The sequence below is a fragment of the Pseudorca crassidens genome, chromosome 12 (genome assembly GCF_039906515.1).
Source record: "Pseudorca crassidens isolate mPseCra1 chromosome 12, mPseCra1.hap1, whole genome shotgun sequence".
Lineage (NCBI taxonomy): Eukaryota > Metazoa > Chordata > Mammalia > Artiodactyla > Delphinidae > Pseudorca > Pseudorca crassidens.
In genome coordinates, this window is record NC_090307.1 from 14,314,818 (window position 1) to 14,332,433 (window position 17,616).

The 17,616-nt window shown below is 39.0% G+C and overlaps 1 protein-coding gene across 1 annotated transcript in view; it reads right to left on the reverse strand.

Moving 5' to 3' along the window:
• The window catches only part of CDH20 (cadherin 20), a 206,262-nt gene that overhangs the window by 37,808 nt on the left and 150,838 nt on the right, over positions 1–17,616 (reverse strand). Inside the window, exons 3-6 of the mRNA XM_067698919.1 lie at positions 16,361–16,655; positions 15,734–15,853; positions 13,085–13,252; positions 8,429–8,616 (exon numbers count right to left, since the gene is read on the reverse strand). Of these exons, the coding sequence (XP_067555020.1) occupies positions 8,429–8,616; positions 13,085–13,252; positions 15,734–15,853; positions 16,361–16,655 (771 nt within the window). The remainder of the gene's footprint in view (positions 1–8,428; positions 8,617–13,084; positions 13,253–15,733; positions 15,854–16,360; positions 16,656–17,616) is intronic.

Here is a 17,616-nt window from a genome sequence, read left to right on the forward strand (position 1 = left end):
GAAATTAAATACAAAGAAAAAATATTAAAAGCAGCAAGGGAAAAGCAACAAGTAACATACAAGGGAATCCCCATGAGGTTAACAGCTGATCTTCCAGCAGAAACTCTGCAAGCCAGAAAGGAGTGGCAGGACATATTTATAGTGATGAAAGGGAAAAACCTACAACCAAGATTACTCTACCCAGCAAGGATCTCATTCAGGTTTGATGGAAAAATTAAAAGCTTTACAGACAAAGAGAATTCTGTGCCACCAAACCAGCTTTACAACAAATGCTAAAGGAACTTCTCTGGGAAGGAAACACAAGAAAAGGAAAAGACCTACAATAACAAACCCAAAACAATTAAGAAAATGGTAATAGGAACATACATAATGAGAATTACCTTAAATGTAAATGGATTAAATGCTCCAACCAAAAGACATAGACTGGCTGAATGGATACAAAAACAAGACCCGTATATATGCTGTCTACAACAGACCAACTTCAGACCTAGAGACACATACAGACTGAAAGTAAGGGGATGGAAAAAGATATTGCATGCAAATGGAAATCAAAAGAAAGCTGGAGTAGCAATTCTCATATCAAACAAAATAGTCTTTAAAATAAAAATTGTTTGTGACAAGAGACAAAGCAGGACACCACATAATGATCAAGGGGTCAATCCAAGAAGAAGATATAACAACTGTAAATATTTATGCACCCTACATAGGAGCACCTCAATACATAAGGCAAATGGTATCAGCCATAAAAGGGGAAATTGACAGTAATACAGTCTTAGTAGGGGACTTTAACACCCCACTATCACCAACGGACAGATCATCCAAAATGAAAATAAATAAGGAAACACAAGCTTTAAATTACACATTAAACAAGATGGATTTAATTGATATTTATAGGACATTTCATCCAAAAACAACAGAATACACTTTCTTCTCAAGTGCTCATGGGATGTTCTCCAGGGTAGATCATATCTTGGTTCACAAATCAAGCCTTGGGAAATTTAAGAAAATTGAAATCGTACCAAGTATCTTTTCTTACCACAACGCTATAAGAGGAGATATCAATTACAGGAAAAAATGTGTAAAACATGCAAACACATTGGAGGCTAAACAGTACACTACTGAATAACCAAGAGATCACTGAAGAAATCAAAGAGGAAATCAAAAAATACCTAGAAACAAATGACCATGAAAACACGATGACCCCAAACCTATGGGATGCAGAAAAAGCAGTTCTAAGATGGAAGTTCATAGCAATACAATCCCATCTCAAGAAATAAGAAAAAAACTCAAATAAACAACCTAAACTGACACCTAAAGCAATTGGAGAAAGAAGAACAAAAAAACCCCAAAGTTAGCAGAAGGAAAGAAATCATAAAGATCAGATCAGAAATAAATGAAAAGGAAATGGAGGAAATGATAGCAACAATAAAACTAAAAGCTGGTTCTTTGAGAAGGTAAACAAAATTGATAAACCGTTAGCCAGACTCATCAAGGAAAAAGGGAAAAGACTCAATAGAATGAAACAGAAGAAGTAACAACTGACACTGCAGAAGTACAAAGGAACATGAGAGATTTCTACAAGCAACTATATGACAATAAAATGGACAACCTGGAAGAAAAGGACAAATTCTTAGAAAAGCGCAACCATCTGAGACTGAACCAGGAAGAAATAGAAAATATAAACAGACCAATCACAAGCACTGAAATTGAAACTGTGATTAAAAATCTTCCAACAAAAAAAGCCCAGGAGCAGATGGCTTCACAAGCAGATTCTATCAAACATTTAGAGAAGAGCTAACATCTATCCTTCTCAAACTCCTCCAAAATATAGTAGAGGGAGGAACACTCCCAAACTCATTCTATGAGGCCACCATCACCCTGATACCAAAACCAGAGAAAGATGTCACAAAAAAAGAAAACTACAGGCCCATACCACTGATGAACATAGATGCAAAAATCCTCAGCGAAATACTAGCAAACAGAATCCAACAGCACATTAAACGGATCATACACCATGATCAAGTGGAGTTTATTCCAGGAATGCATGGATTCTACAGTATATGCAAATCAGTCAATGTAATACACTATATTAACAAATTGACAAATAAAAACCATATGATCATCTCAATAGATGCAGAAAAAGCTTTTGACAAAATTCAACACCCATTTATGATAAAATCCCTCCAGAGAGTAGGCATAGCGGAAACTTACTTCAACATAATAAAGACCATATATGACAAACCCACAGCCAACATCATTCTCAATGGTGAAAAACTGAAACAATTTCCACTAAAATCAGGAACAAGACAAGGTTACCCACTCTCACCGCTGTTATTCAACATAGTTTTGGAGGTTTTAGCCACAGCAATCAGAGAAGAAAAAGAAATAAAAGGAATCCAAATCAGAAAAGAAGAAGTAAAGCTGTCACTGTTTGCAGATGATGTGATACTACACATAGAGGATCCTAAAGATGCTACCAGAAAACTACTAGAGCTAATAAGTGAATTTGGTAAAGTAGCCGGATACAAAATTAATGCACAGAATTCTCTTGCATTTCTATACACTAATGATGAAAAATGTGAAAGAGAAATTAAGGAAACACTCCTATTTAGCAGTGCAACATAAAGAATAAAATGCCTAGGAATAAGCCTACCTAAGGAGACAAAATTCCTGTATGCAGAAAACTATAAGATACTGATGAAGGAAATTAAAGATGATACAGAAAGATGGAGAGATATACCATGTTCTTTGATTGGAAGAATCAGCACTGTGAAAATAACTGTATTACCCAAAGCAATCTACATATTCAATGCAATCCGTATCAAACTACCAGTGGCATTTTTCCCAGAACTGGAACAAAAAATTTTACAGTTTGTAAGGAAACACAAAAGACTACTAATAGCCAAAGCAATCTTAAGAAAAATGGAGCTGGAGGAATCAGACTCCTGGAATTCAGACTATACTACAGAGTTACAGTAATCAAGACAGTATGTTACTGGCACAAAAACAGAAATATAGACCAGTGGAACAGGATAGAAAGCCCAGAGATAAACCCACGCACATATGATCACCTTACCTTTGATAAAGGAGGCAAGAATATACAATGGAGAAAAGACAGCCTCTTCAATAAGTGGTGCTGGGAAAACTGGACAGCTACATGTAAAAGAATGAAATTAGAACACTCCCTAACACCATACACAAAAATAAACTCAAAGTGGGTTAAAGACCTATATGTAAGGCCAGACACTATAAAACTCTTAGAGGAAAACATAGGCAGAACACTCCATGACATAAATCACAGCAAGATCCTTTTTGACCCACCTCCTAGAGAAATGGAAATAAAAGTAAAAATAAACAAATAGGACCTAATGAATCTTAAAAGCTTAAACTTAAAAGCAAAGGAAAGCATAAACAAGACAAAAAGAGAACCCTTAGAATGGGAGAAAATATTTGCAAATGAAGCAACTGACAAAGGATTAATCTTCAAAATATACAAGGAGCTCATGCAGCTCAATATCAAAGAAAACAACCCAATCCAAAAATGAGCAGAAGACCTAAATAGACATTTGTTCAAAGAAGATAAACAGATTTCCAGCAAACATATGAAAGGATGCTCAACATGACTAATTATTAGAGAAATGCAAATCAAAACTACAGTGAGGTATCACCTCATACCAGTCAGAATGGCCATCATCAAAAAATCTATAAACAATAAATCCTGGAGAGGGTGTGGAGAAATGGGAACCCTCTTGCACTGTTGGTGGGAATGTAAATTGATATAGCCACTATGGAGAACAGTATGGTGGTTCCTTAAAAAACTAAAAATAGAACTACCATACGACCCAGCAATCTTACTACTGGGAATATACCTGGAGAAAAGCACAATTCAAAAAGAGCCATGTACCACAGTGTTCATTGCAGCACTATTTACAATAACCAGGGGATGGAAGCAACCTAAGTGTCCATTGACAGATGAATGGATAAAGAAGATGTGGCATGTATATACAATGGACTGTTACTTTGCCATAAAAAAGGAAATGAAATTGAGTTATTTGTAGTGAGGTGGATGGACCTAGAGTCTTTCACACAGAGTGAAGTAAGTCAGAAAGAGAAAAACAAATACCGTATGCTAACAGATACACATGGAATCTACAAAAAAACCCAGTGGTTCTGAAGCACCTAGGGGCAAGAGAGGAATAAAGATGCAGATGTAGAGAATGGACTTGGGGACATGGGGAGGGGGAAGGGTAAGCTGGGACGAAGTGAGAGAGGGGCATGGACATACATACACTACCAAATGTAAAATAGATAGCTAGTGGGAAGCAGCCGCATAGCACAGGGAGATCAGCTGGGTGCATTGTGACCACCTAGAGGGGTGGGATAGGAAGATTGGGAGGGAGATGCAAGAGGGAGGGTATATGGGGATATATGTATACGTATAGCCTATTCACTTTGTTATATAGCAGAAACTAATACACCATTGCAAAGCAATTATACTCCAATAAAGATGTTAAAAAAAATTAAAAATAAAACAGTGATGAGAATTCATGGCACCTTAGGTTTGATGAAATTCAAAAGTTTTCTGCTTTGTGGCCTGCCTAAGAGGAGAGTGGACTTGAAACAATTGTTTATGGTATGCTGGAAGATGGAAGACATGCTGAAGACGTAAGATCATGCTCATATAGAATAAAGAACATTCTGAAAATTGTATGTTTCAAGTTATCTTTGAAAAGCATTTAAATTAAGAGACTGAAAATCAATTGATTGATTACTTAAAAGCCAAAAAAGACCCAAAGTACTGGGTAGTAATCAGTGTGGTTTTATGAAGACCCAATTCTATCAATTCAACTTGATTTCTCTTTTTGAAAAAGTGTGTGCTTTTTTAGACAAATAATAGGCCTAAGGGAAATAAATCAAAAGCAGAACATTTCTTTCAATTTTACATGACATTATTAATGACAAAGTAGGAGGATGGGTGTGGATCAAGCATCTGAGTGAATGTTGTTCCAAAGGTATAGATTGAGCAGTCAATAGCCTCTAAAGTATTTATTGTATTTGACTTGTCCATCTACTCAACTTATTGACCTCTCTTTTAATTCCATTTTCTGGCACCTCATAGGTTCAGAAGAGAAATCCAAATGACCTTGGCAAAGTTGATACATGTTTTGATTAGACATGGATATAGTTTTAGCAATGACAGTGAAAGACAGTGTTCTGTCTTATGAGGCTTAATCTTTTTTCCTGGTAAGGGAGCTGGAGAAACGACATTTTGAGGTTCCTTTCAGATACAGTCTATGGCCATACCACCCTAACCAATCTCATCATATACAAAATTATAATAGTTAATATTTTTTAAATTAATGGCTTATAGTAAGGTCTAAGATATATTCTAATAATTTGACATAAATTAATATTTTATTATTTAGAATTATATACTATTTAAGATATAAAATAAAATTTAAAATATATTGAGAACCTCAAAAGCTCTTCTTCTGATTGCTTAATTCTTTAAAGATAATCTTTGCATTAAAGAGATAATAATTATCCCAAACTCTGAGCTTTTACCTCGTTTATAGTTACCAGTCATGATAGGCAATGTATTATTAATTTTTAGCTTGAGGCATGCCACATAATAGGGGAGTGTTCTTAATCTTATGTCATACAACAACTTGGTATTATTATTCTAGTCACCTTTTATAAAGTATTATTAGTTCTCAAAGAATATGAGTAAAGTAAACTGCAATATTTAAATTACATCCAGATTTATATGATGGTTCCAAAGCTAATGTCAGCATTTTGCACTGTTTTGAGGTCATTGTGTGCTGGTTATAAAGATTTCTGGTTGGAGGAATGCTGGATATATCTGTTCTTTTGCTGTACGTGATTGCACCTTAAATAAATAAGGACAAACATGTGAACTCTTCCCTTCTTCCTTTCTAAAGCAGTGTTAATTCAGCTCTATGGAACAGCATAGAATAAAGTTATTATTGACACATTAACTTGTGCCACATTCTAAGTTGTGACTTTGTTGCTTTTGTCAAGGTCATCAATGACCTCCCTGTTCTTAAAATCTGTGATTAATTTTCAGTGTTTTAATAGGACCTTTAGCAGCACTTATCACAGCAGCACTTACAGCAGTCACTCTCTTCTCTTGGAAACAGTTTCTTTACACCTTCCAGGACACCACACTCTCCTGATCTTCCTTCTGCCTCCCTGGGCTCTCCTCCTCAGTCTCCTTGCTTGTTTTTGCTCTCCCTGACCTTGTCACGTTGGGCTGCCACAGGATTTATTTCACTGCCCTCTTCTCCATCTATGCTGGATCCCTTGGAATATTATTATTTTTTACTTGCTTTAAGTACCATTTATGACTCTCAAATTTTCAGTCCAGAACTCTTCTCCAAATTCCAGACTCCTATAACCAACAACTGCTATACATCTCCACTTGGGTGTCTGATAGACATTGCAAACGTAACATGCTCAGAACTGAATGCCAGTATTTCCCCATATCACTTAGTGCCATCTCTATTCTTTTTGTTGCTCAACCAACTCCTCTTTTTCTTTCATATCTTCATCCAATTTGTTAGGAAATCCTGTTGGTTCTACTTTCAAAATATATTCAGATTCTGACCAGTTCTCACCACATCCATTCCCAATACTGTAGACCAAGCCATCATCATCTCTTACCTTGATTATTGCAATAGCCTTTCAGCTGGTCTCCCTGTTTCCATTCTTGCGCCCTTATGGCCTTTTCTCAACACAGCATACACAGTAATTATTTCATAATAAAAGTCCAGTGATGTCACACATCTGTTAAAATCCTTCAGTTCTCCACTTTAGTCAGATTAAAACCCAAAGTCCTTAATCTGCCTACAAGGTCCTAACACAATCTGTCTCCCTTGTTACTTTTCTGACCTCATCTCCTTCTGGTCTCCCTCTCCAGCCTTATAAACCCCCTTGCTGTTCTTGAAACAAGCCAGGCAGAGTCCCACCTCAGGGTCGTTGCATTGGCTGTTCCTTTGTCTGGAACACTTTCCTCAGTATTTCCAGTCCATTCCCTCGTTTACAGGGCTGCCATTTATGGTTCTCACTGAAAGTCATTTACAGGGCTCCTCCGAGGGTTGTACACTGTCAGCCTGCCCAACTCTGTGACTCTGCCCACTTCAAGTCTTTGCATAAATGTGACTTCTGTGTGAGGCCAGTCACAAGCATGCAATTAAATTTGAAGTCATGTTGGCTCTTCTGATCTTGCTTTGTTCTATTTTACACCCCCTCCCACATAGCACTTATCACTTTCTAATATACAACTTTATTGACTTACTTGCTTTTTTTTTTTTCCTGCGATACGCGGGCCTGTCACTGTTGTGGCCTCTCCCGTTGTGGAGCACAGGCTCCGGACGCGCAGGCTCAGCGGCCATGGCTCATGGGCCTAGCCGCTCTGTGGCATGTGTGATCCTCCTGGACCGGGGCACGAACCCGTGTCCCCTGCATCGGCAGGCAGACTCTCAACCACTGTGCTACCAGGGAAGCCCTACTTGCTATTTTTGATTGTCTTCTTCCCCTTACTAGAGTAAACGTCAAGAGGGCAGAGGTTTTCAGTTGTTTTACTTACTCTCTACATTAAATGCCTAGAACAGTGCCTGGCACATAGGTAGGCACTCAACAAATCTTTGTTGAAGAAATAATTTAAGATATCTTGGGTTTTAAGTTGTATTTGAAATAGAGGAGAAGGAAGATGAAATCAATACTTTTTTGAATTAATGTATTTTATCAGATATATTTATTAGGATGTTAAAACTTCAATTATTTTTAGGTTTTATCTTTCAGCTGAGTATGTCCATATGAGCTTTATGCCACAGAATCGATAGCTTACATTCAGAAAACTTATTAACTCACTATGAAAACTTATTAACTTATTATAACTCCTTACTATGAAGGAGTTCCAAGTGGTAACATCACTCAGCAGGTGTGTTTGATAAAGCCTTTCCAAGTCTGATTAGCATCTTTAGGTCTTTAAGTAGCAATTTAAAAATCCCTGCGTGTTATTTATTGATTAATAATAATAGTATAGCTTGCTTTATTGTTGTTTATGGTATACTGTGGTAAAAGTGAAGTTATTCAAATGCAGATATTGGTCATTAACATCATTAGGGAATTAAGCTACAGCAGTTCTTTAAAGTGGCTAAGTAGTTAGCTAGAAGTGACATATTTATAATACATTTTTATCATGACTTGGTACCCTTTCTGTAAAACGATGACACAGCCAGTGTTCACATGTAAACAAAAGGAGTAAGAGGCTTTTTTCTTAATGATAGGAAAGTGTATCAGAGGATTTGAAGCAATACGTATCAATAATATAACAGTCCTTACTAATATTTCATACACATTCAAAGCCTCCATTGAAATGATTTGGAAAAAGGAGTTTGATTACCTTCTTCACAGTTATGATGCCGACTTGGAAATTGGGATCTGTGTTAATGTCGAATGCATCTGCACCATCTCCATCCACAATAGTGTACTTCATCTCTGCATTAATTCCTTCATCCAAGTCCTTGGCAAACACCCTTCCCACAGTAGAGCTAACTGGAGCTGATTCCAACACACTCATCTGATAATGTTCTGTGAAGAAGAGTTAGAACATGCATTTTTTGTAATCTGTTACTACCAAAAAAAAGCCTCTTCCGTATCACATCATGTCCACCATGCTGTGCAAAACATCTTTTTCATGGTCCAAAAGTTAACACTCGAGTTTTACAGATGAAAAAACTGAGATCCAAAGAGGCTGAGTAAATGTTATTGGGTCATAGCCTGTACTGGATGTTTGATAAGTAGGTGCCAAAATACCTTGATCATAATCCTAGGAGTAGGACAGGACAAAAGCAAAAATATTTCTTATCTCAGTGAATCTACCTTCAGAGTGGTAGGAAGTATCAGTACCTTGCTTTCCAATCTTTTCTTCCTAATGAACCATTTCCCCAAATGTTAATTACTTCTGAGAAAAATAGAAAAAACATTGTGGTCACAAAGTATGTATTTACTCTGTTCACGTTTCAAATGCCCACATTTTCCTTTGTAGCCTGGCCATGATGCTGAATGCCTCTCTCTATGACCACCTGCCCAAATTTAATGGAGACCAGTGATCTACAAAGGAGGACCAGCCATGGAGAACAAACTCCACCAGCTTCAATCTGTCCATGCACCTGGGACTGCCCATTGGCAGCTTCTTCATGGACAGATCTCTGATGCTTCTTGTTCTCTTTTCCATAATAGAATGCCCATAGAGTTCTCACATATGTAAGAAACTCAGAGCCAGTAATGTTCTCCTTTTCAACTTGATATCCTGAATTCACTAATTCAGTTCATTTTTGTCTCCACGAAGTAGTATTTTCATTAACTTACATTCTCTGGGGCTGAACTTTTTGACATTCTTCATTATTTTGTCAGTCATAATGTGAATAACTAAATATTAAACAATCACATTTTCAATATGTACATGGCCTCTCTGATTCTAATATGCATTGCAAGCTGTGGGGATGTGAACCTGGGAAGTCTGGGATGTGATGGCTTGAGTCTCACAAAGATTTGGGGAGGCTGACAGCACCCAGCCAGCTCACAGCACCCTCCCCTGCACAGGAGGAGAAATGATGACTGTTCTTTGCCAGCGTGAGCCAGGAAATTGCTAATGTCTGTACTAAACTGGAGGCACTTGGATTTCATGATCTCTTTACATTCACTTCCAAAGTTGTTGATGGATTAGACTTTCTATTGCAGAACACGTTTGGGAAAAACAAATAATTTTCTCCAGGAAAGCTCTATGTTCTGTGTTGAAACAAACATATAATTTCTACACATAATGCATTATATTAGAAATAAATAGTCTGAGGTTTTTACATTCCCTTATATTTGGTTCAATTAAAGGTGACTGAGCTTGTTCAATATAAAATAGTAGGTGTGTCATTGTGTTGACACCTAATCAGTTATGATAATATTTGTGAAAAAGAAGGAAAGTGGGATTCCTAGAATGAAGAATCAGAAGATTAATAATGCCTAAGAGTTTATCCAAGGTAGGTTATGGAATAATGAGATCATTTAAACTTAGTTTTAGCAAATAAGAGAAATAATTAATGGTGAGATAAAGAAAATTTTTTATAAGCCCAAAAATAATGACTATTTTACTTTTTTTCTTTTTTTTTGCGGTATGCGGGCCTCTCACTGTTGTGGCCTCTCCCGTTGCGGAGCACAGGCTCCGGACGAGCAGGCTCAGCGGCCATGGCTCACAGGCCCAGCTGCTCCGCAGCATGTGGGATCTTCCCAGACCGGGGCACGAACCCGTGTCCCCTGCATCGGCAGGCAGACTCTCAACCACTGCGCCACCAGGGAAGCCCAATAATGACTATTTTAGAGGAAGCAGAGATAATGTGTGAACAATGTTTAGAGACACAGAGATTACTTTTATACATTTCCATTTTGTCTTCCGTGCAACATAGTCTGTGTTTCCACTCTATTCTAGGTTCTTCATTATTTAAAAAAAATGACGACTCAAAATGTGTGCTTTAGAATGGTGTTAAGATGTTGCCTTGTGGGGCAGGACTAAAACCCCCAGTTATCACTGTATTGTGTTATGCTTCTGTGAAGCTGCCGTGTTTGGGGTGATATTGAGACAGGCTGGGACCTGGGCCCCTTTGCTGCAGGGCTGCAGTGCTTGCACCTGGACACACCTCTCCTCCAGCAACAAAAGACAGAGAAGCTATATGAGACTAAAAATAACTGGGTGCATGCACAGTTGGGGCAAATTCTGGACAAAAGATACAAAGAGACCAAAAAACCCACTGCCACTTTTGAAGGGCCCAGAGCAAAAGCAGGGTACTGCGCCTGCCCCCTGCACACAACACCACCTAAGTGGTGGGCAGACCTCCCCAGCCACCCCTCTGTCCCGACCCCTGGACACACCCCGACCCTCAACCCATATAAGGAGTGAGCTCGCCCCCGCGCAGGGAGCAAGCAAGGGAAACTGTTGTTCTCACTCGCCACTGCTGCGAGTCCCCAGTAAAGCCTTGCCTGGCCTCTGATCAATTTCTATTGATTAAGGAGGCCAAGAGCCCTGGTAGGTAACATACAACTTCCCTGCAATATGTCCAGATCTACATACTGTGAGCTGTGTAATAACTTCGTTCTTCCCTTTATGCCTCAGAGATACTGTCTAGTGTCAAATTACAAAGCCAGATAGGATCAAGGATGTTCAAGAATCTGTAGTCTACAGTGTGCACAGTGTGAGCCATTCATGAAATAATAAAGATGGAACCCACGGGGTCAGCAAAGCAATTAAGAAGCCAATCCATATGGCATTTCATAAACTGTTTTCATGATGCACTACTATTCTGATTTGTAGAACCAATCAACTTAGTAACCTACTTATTTGTACCACTTGTGAAATATTTAATATACTGTCTTTTAGTTTCACGAAATCTCATGGGGACTTTATGGATACCAGTTGTATGTAAATATTTGAGTTCTCTTCCTCTGTTTACATAGATAAAATAGATGGCTTACTTGGTTTGACTGACTCAAAATGTAGCTATTCAGCTGATGGTCTGGTTTTTAGTTTAGTTGTTGTTGTTGTTTAACCTGATTCCCCCTGGTTAAGTCTTTCACCTGGAGTTGTGTCTGCTGCTCTCACTTCTCCAACTGCTCCCTTTTAGGCATCTGCTTCTCAAATTCACATCTCTGTTCCTGGGCTCCATTCCACAGTCATAGCTCTGTATTCCACCTTCCTTAAGGACCTTCAATCTGATTGTCCTGCTGTCACTTCATATTCAAATTGGAATTTGTCTTCCTCCTTCCCTGCCACTAGTTCCATTATGTATCCTCTGTTTCTATCAGTAGTACAATTCTTCTCCCTGTCACCCAGACTTAGAACATCACTGTCATCTTTGATTCCATCTTCCCTTAGCCAAGAAATCAAGAGACAGAAATCCAAGTTTTCTTATTTGCCCCATTCCACCCCTTCTGCTGTTTCCTTACATCCTTATCAGTTCAAATCTGGACCACTCTAAAAGCCTTCTAACAGACTCTCCTGCTTCTAGTCTCCACCCCTAGCAACCAGTGCTGTACGCGGCTATCATATTAGCCTTCCTTTATGTCTCTCACTTGCTCAAAAACTTTGCAGTGACTTCCGTTAGAAATATAACAAATTTGAAACACTGAAGAGCAGGTCTTCATTTTAGGGATCTTTGAACATAAAATTACATTTGCAGCTTTATTTCTAGGTCTTTATATCCCATATCTAGAATGTTGCCCAAAGCAAATATTTTTTGAATGAATAGCTTCCCCCTTCTGGAATGTTTTCCTTTCTTCCTATTTGAATCCTTTATATTCTTCAGTCCCCTGCTGAGCTCTCTTCCTTTTATTAAGCCTTTACTCATCTTGGTTTCTTGTGAAGGCTTCATTCTACAGTAACCAAGTGGCACAGCAAATGCTGCTTCCTGGTTAACTTTTGATGAGTATTGAGTATGTACTCCCCAAGTGGACTTTAAGCTTCACAGGGGCAGAGACTGGGTTTCAGTCATCTTGTGCCCCTCATGCCCAGGGCCCTTACAGAGCAGGTGCTTGGTACCTGCTTGTGAATTGATTGGTGAAGGTGGTCAGATGGGTCACTATGTTCACCTCCAGCTGTGGCATAGTTTCCCTGCATGCATTCTCAACAAGGGCAGTATTGCCCCCTAGGGGGCAAAAATCAATTCTTGTTGGGGAGAGGTGAAAAAATCTTAGATACTTATTATATATTACAATGGTTTGTGGCTCTCTAAAGTTCAGCCCTACCCAACAAAGTCTTACTGCTTAATATTTAATTTTATGGGGAGTGGTCAGGGCATGGCAATCAAGAAAAAAAGAGTTTAAACACTGGTTTAGTGCTATGGGAAGTTGGTATCTAGAAGGGAAATAATTATGTGAGAATTGCATGATAAATGTCAGAAAGGAATCCATGAAAAATTGAACTCAAAGAGGGACTCAGGCCTTTCTCTTTCACCGCTGTCACAGCTGCATCCCTCTGGCTTGAGACCTATACTCTCACTGGTTAGGTACTCACTCTGGGGAAAGCGGGGTGGGTTATCATTGACATCTGAGAGGGTGATGTTGACCGTTGTGGTCCCAGCTAATCCGCCAAGCTGCCCTCCCATGTCCTTGGCTTGGATAATCACTTCATAGTATTCTTTGGCTTCTCGGTCCATGTTCATGAGTGCTGTCCTAATTACACCTGCAGAATAGAAATGACTTTGTTTTTAAAAACAAAACCACAAGTTCCATTTTAAAGATTGGGTTCTAGGCTTCTCCTTGTGCATTGTTAATGGCTAGAGTTGAGATGCAAGTCACATCTTTTATTAAATTTGAGGTCAGAATCCCAGCGTCAAAAAAATGCTGTGCTTAAACAAAGGGTGAATAAATAACTATTCCAGCCGGCAGAGCTTCGTGGGCCGATTTCCTTTGGCAACATTACTGAGAAAGAGCAGGAGGTGGCAGCAGTGCTTCTCTAACAGGCTGGGGGACTGGCAGTCTGAGACAGTTTCAGGCTGCTCTGTCTCACCAGACAAAACGGGCTTCGGGTCCGCAAAATAAAGCCTCATAGGCCTGCAAATCTGTGATTTTAGATAATTCTCCTTTAGCTCTTTCTTTCAGCCCCTAGAGCCCTTGTAGTGTGAATGACTCTTCTTTAGGCAACTCGTTCCTAGTCTGCTTTCTCCTGCCTCCACAGTAATTGTAAGCAGGGTTGGAATTCAGATTTGCTTTTCCTTTTGTTATATGTTCATTCTGTTTTGTTAGGTTCTGCTTACCTCTGTGCTTCAGTGCATTCCGTGAGCTAAGACATGAAAGATGCTCTGTGAGTTGTTTATTTTTAACAGACATACAGGATGATCTCCCCCAGACCGTAGGTAGCAGCACTGCCGTATGATGATACGGTTTCAGTTAGGAAGAGGGGTCTAAGTCAAAATCCTGTGAAATGCGTTGTTTTGATCCTGCCAAGGATGTGTGGTAATGTTTTATATTCCTTTGAACACTTCAACTTAGAAAAGTTGACTTCTGTGCTCTCTAGGTAAAGATTAAAGGCTTGTTTACTTCAGGTTTACAACATGACCCTTGGCTAAGCAGACCTTTTGCATGCCAAGGGAAGGAACTGGGAACCACAAACCTGTCCCCATTTTACTCCTATAATGTATATATATTGCATTATAGTAACAACATTCTAAAGTGAAATATTTGGCATTTTCTTTTTTTAAATGGCCTATGGGCATGGCAATAACGATCTTTTCATGTATTTTTGAACTTAACACTATAGATGCCCCCTGGGAGCTGTCAAAATAATGTAAGTTTCCTCTTGGGCTGTAAAGGACACATTACCGACTTCCTGTCTGTATTTTTCCTCCCTGTGGGCACCCCCTCAGTCTCCCTCCCTCCATCTGTAGAATGGTTAAAGTTACTGTTTTATGGAAGTCCCTAACAGCAACCTTTTTTCTTTCCTCCTACTAATGTATACTCCCTCACTTTCTACTTTTATGATACAGTTTTCCGAATGCCTGGTTCCCCTGAGGACTTCTGGAAAAAATTATATCAGGTTGCTAATAGAAATGTGTTTTTTCTATTTCCTGTAAAGGGATGACTTTGAGTGTTTGTCATTGCCTTTATCTCTGTGGCTGTAAGTTTCTTTACTCAAGTTTTGTGTTAATTACTCTTCGGTCCTCAATTTTCCTGTATGTGAAATGGGAGTAACAACACTTCCATATATTTCACTAGTTCACAAGATTATTGGGAGGCTCAAATATGGTAATATTTATGAATGTATTTTAAAAGCGAGAAAGTCTGGCACAAGTGCAAGATAATAATCATAATAATTGCTCTGCCCAACTTGAAAGTATTAAAGGGAGTCCTTCATAGATAAAACATAAATTCTGTAGTCAAAGCTCTTGGGTAAAACTGAAAACAAAACAAAACAAAAATCCCAAAGCCAAATTGATTTGTTGATTGTTGACGTGTTCTTTTGTAGCACATTGCTCCTTACCTCCTTACCCATCCAGTTCTCTATGCTGTCCTCCCTGTTAGAGTGTCCCACTTAGCACCTCCTTTTTGGGGGGCCACATTCCATGCTCTGTGCTCTCTCCCCCCTCATCACATTCATCCACTCATTCTGGCCTTGCTCTGTGCTTAGTACGGGGTGGCTCAGTGGGAAGAACATCAGACCACATGTCAGGGGACACCTCTACAACCAGAAGTACTTTGTTAGGTCTCCATTCCCAATTTCCTTATCCTTTAAGTGAAGAGTGATGGACTGGATTATTCCCCTAAGGTTCTTCCTAGTTTCAAAATCAATTATTCTAGTTCTGTAGTGAGCCCAGGTTAATATGCCAATCCTCTTAGATCTTCTTGGCGTTATAAAAGACCTTACTCCCCGGGAATAAATACAACCATGGTATTTTTGCAGGTTAGTGAGGAGGCATACTTTTGTGTAGGCAGTTCTTTGGGCCTCTCCAATCAGACTTTATCCACTGTCTATGCATTGTGCTGCTCTTACCCACCAGGGCAGTGCTAGTTTGGTCTCTTAATCCCAAAGCTTGTAACAATCCTCTCTAGTTAATACATTCCCTGGAGAGTTCTTGAAAAGGAGAGTTGTGTCTGTCATAAATAGCAGTTACAAATCATTAGAGAATAAAATCAACACCTCTGACTCAAGTATTACATCACATACCTGTTTTGGAGTCCACAGAAAAATATGGCTGGCCCTGGAGGATGCTGTACATTACCCGGGCACTGTTGCCATAGGTTGGGTCATCAGCATCTGTGGCTGTCACCTGGATAACAGAAGTTCCTGAGGGAGAGAGATGGTGGAAACCTATTCAAGTTGAATTGCTAAAGGCTGAATGCAATCCTGAATGGGCATTTTTAAAGCATTTGCTTCCTTGGGAGGGCCTCTTTCTAGGTCAAGTTTCCATAACTGCTTAGTACAGAAGTACCTCTTCAGTGGGGATGGGAGTTACTTGTGTTTTAAATTCTTAGTAACTCGTAAGGACAACACAGTCTTTGGGCCCTTCATTCTTCTTTTTGATAGTACCAAAATGCTTCTCCCTTATGAATCAAATATTATCTATCTATCATCTATATTTTGTTTTGCTTTTTAAGAACCGGAACTGAATAACAATACTAAGCTTAGTATTACTACTATTTTATACTATGGCTGTCTTCATTGTCTAAGTAACTTGGTAGAGTTTTATGATTTGTGAACTGTTGTGCACATTCTGTCCTTCTCCATGTTTAGACAGGAGGATCTTCTATAGTGGAACCGCTGTTTGTGAGAATCAGTGAATCTCCACCTTACCCACTGGTGACATTTCTGGCACAGTGGCGACATAAGGTCCATCCAGGAACTTGGGCTCATTGTCATTGATGTCTTGGATTTTAATGATGAACTCTGACTCTGGCTCCATTGGCCTGCCCGTCCGCCTGTCCAGGGCTTGAGCCCTTAAAGTGTACTGGGCCCTTTCCTCTCGGTCAAGCCTCTGAATGGCATGGATGTCTCCAGTGGTGTCGTCGATGGTAAACACGACACCTGCACCTTCTCCAGAGAGGATGTATTTGATGGATCCATCCCCCCGGTCCATGTCTGAATGAAGCTGAGGAAAAAAAGCACCGACATATGAACAGGTGTCAGAAATAAATAGATTTTTCAATATGGTCTAAATTTATGATTTCCTTTCAAACAGAAAGACTTTTTTTCACTCAGATGTTTAAAATGTCTACAGAGAACTAATACGCATTGAACATGATTATATCAAAGAGCAAATATAAGTTGATGAATAAGTAAAGTTTCTCCACATTCCATTCAGTATCCTTAACTTAGTACTGTTTTTGAAGTTCCTTTCCCTGAGAAGTATAGAAAACAGGAGTTCTGGAAAGTGTAGGTCCCAATGTGTACAATAGGAGCAAGTCTAATAAGAAGGAGTCCAGCCTTTCCATTTAATTTTTTTTTTTAAGAAAAGGACAAGCTAAACATTTAAAAATTGTACAAGTGTTGATATAAATTAAGTTTTGGAATTTCAGAAACTTTATGACAGTTCGAGTTGGCTGAGAAGCTGATGAAATAGCTAATAGATAGACCAGTGGCCACCATACTGGAAATACAAAATGACTTCCAGGGGCTCTTGAAATTCTCTGAATTCCGTAGTTTCACTCAGTGGGACTATGCTTGTTTATGTTTCAGGCATCAAAATGGAATTTTACTACTGGTTATTATTCTTTGTATCAGTGTATCTCTCCTTTTGGTGGGACCAGTTCTTGGCCTCATAACTGAATCACTCAAATCTATATGTGGAAGGTTCTGTTAGGGACATGCTTTTATCTGTCCATCCAGCTATATTTCCTCCCAAATTACTTCGTAACGACTCTCGAAATGAGTCCGGGGCACTATTTTCATATTAAGCCTAGAAATAAACTCCTGCACCCCTAATTATAGACAATGTATATAGATGGCAAGAACCCTGGAATTTTGTGCTCTTATAATAGTCCTTCTCTAAGGGGGCAACAGAAAATTAGTTACACTTAGTCAGCTACCACCAGCTCTGTTGTTGCTGGGGT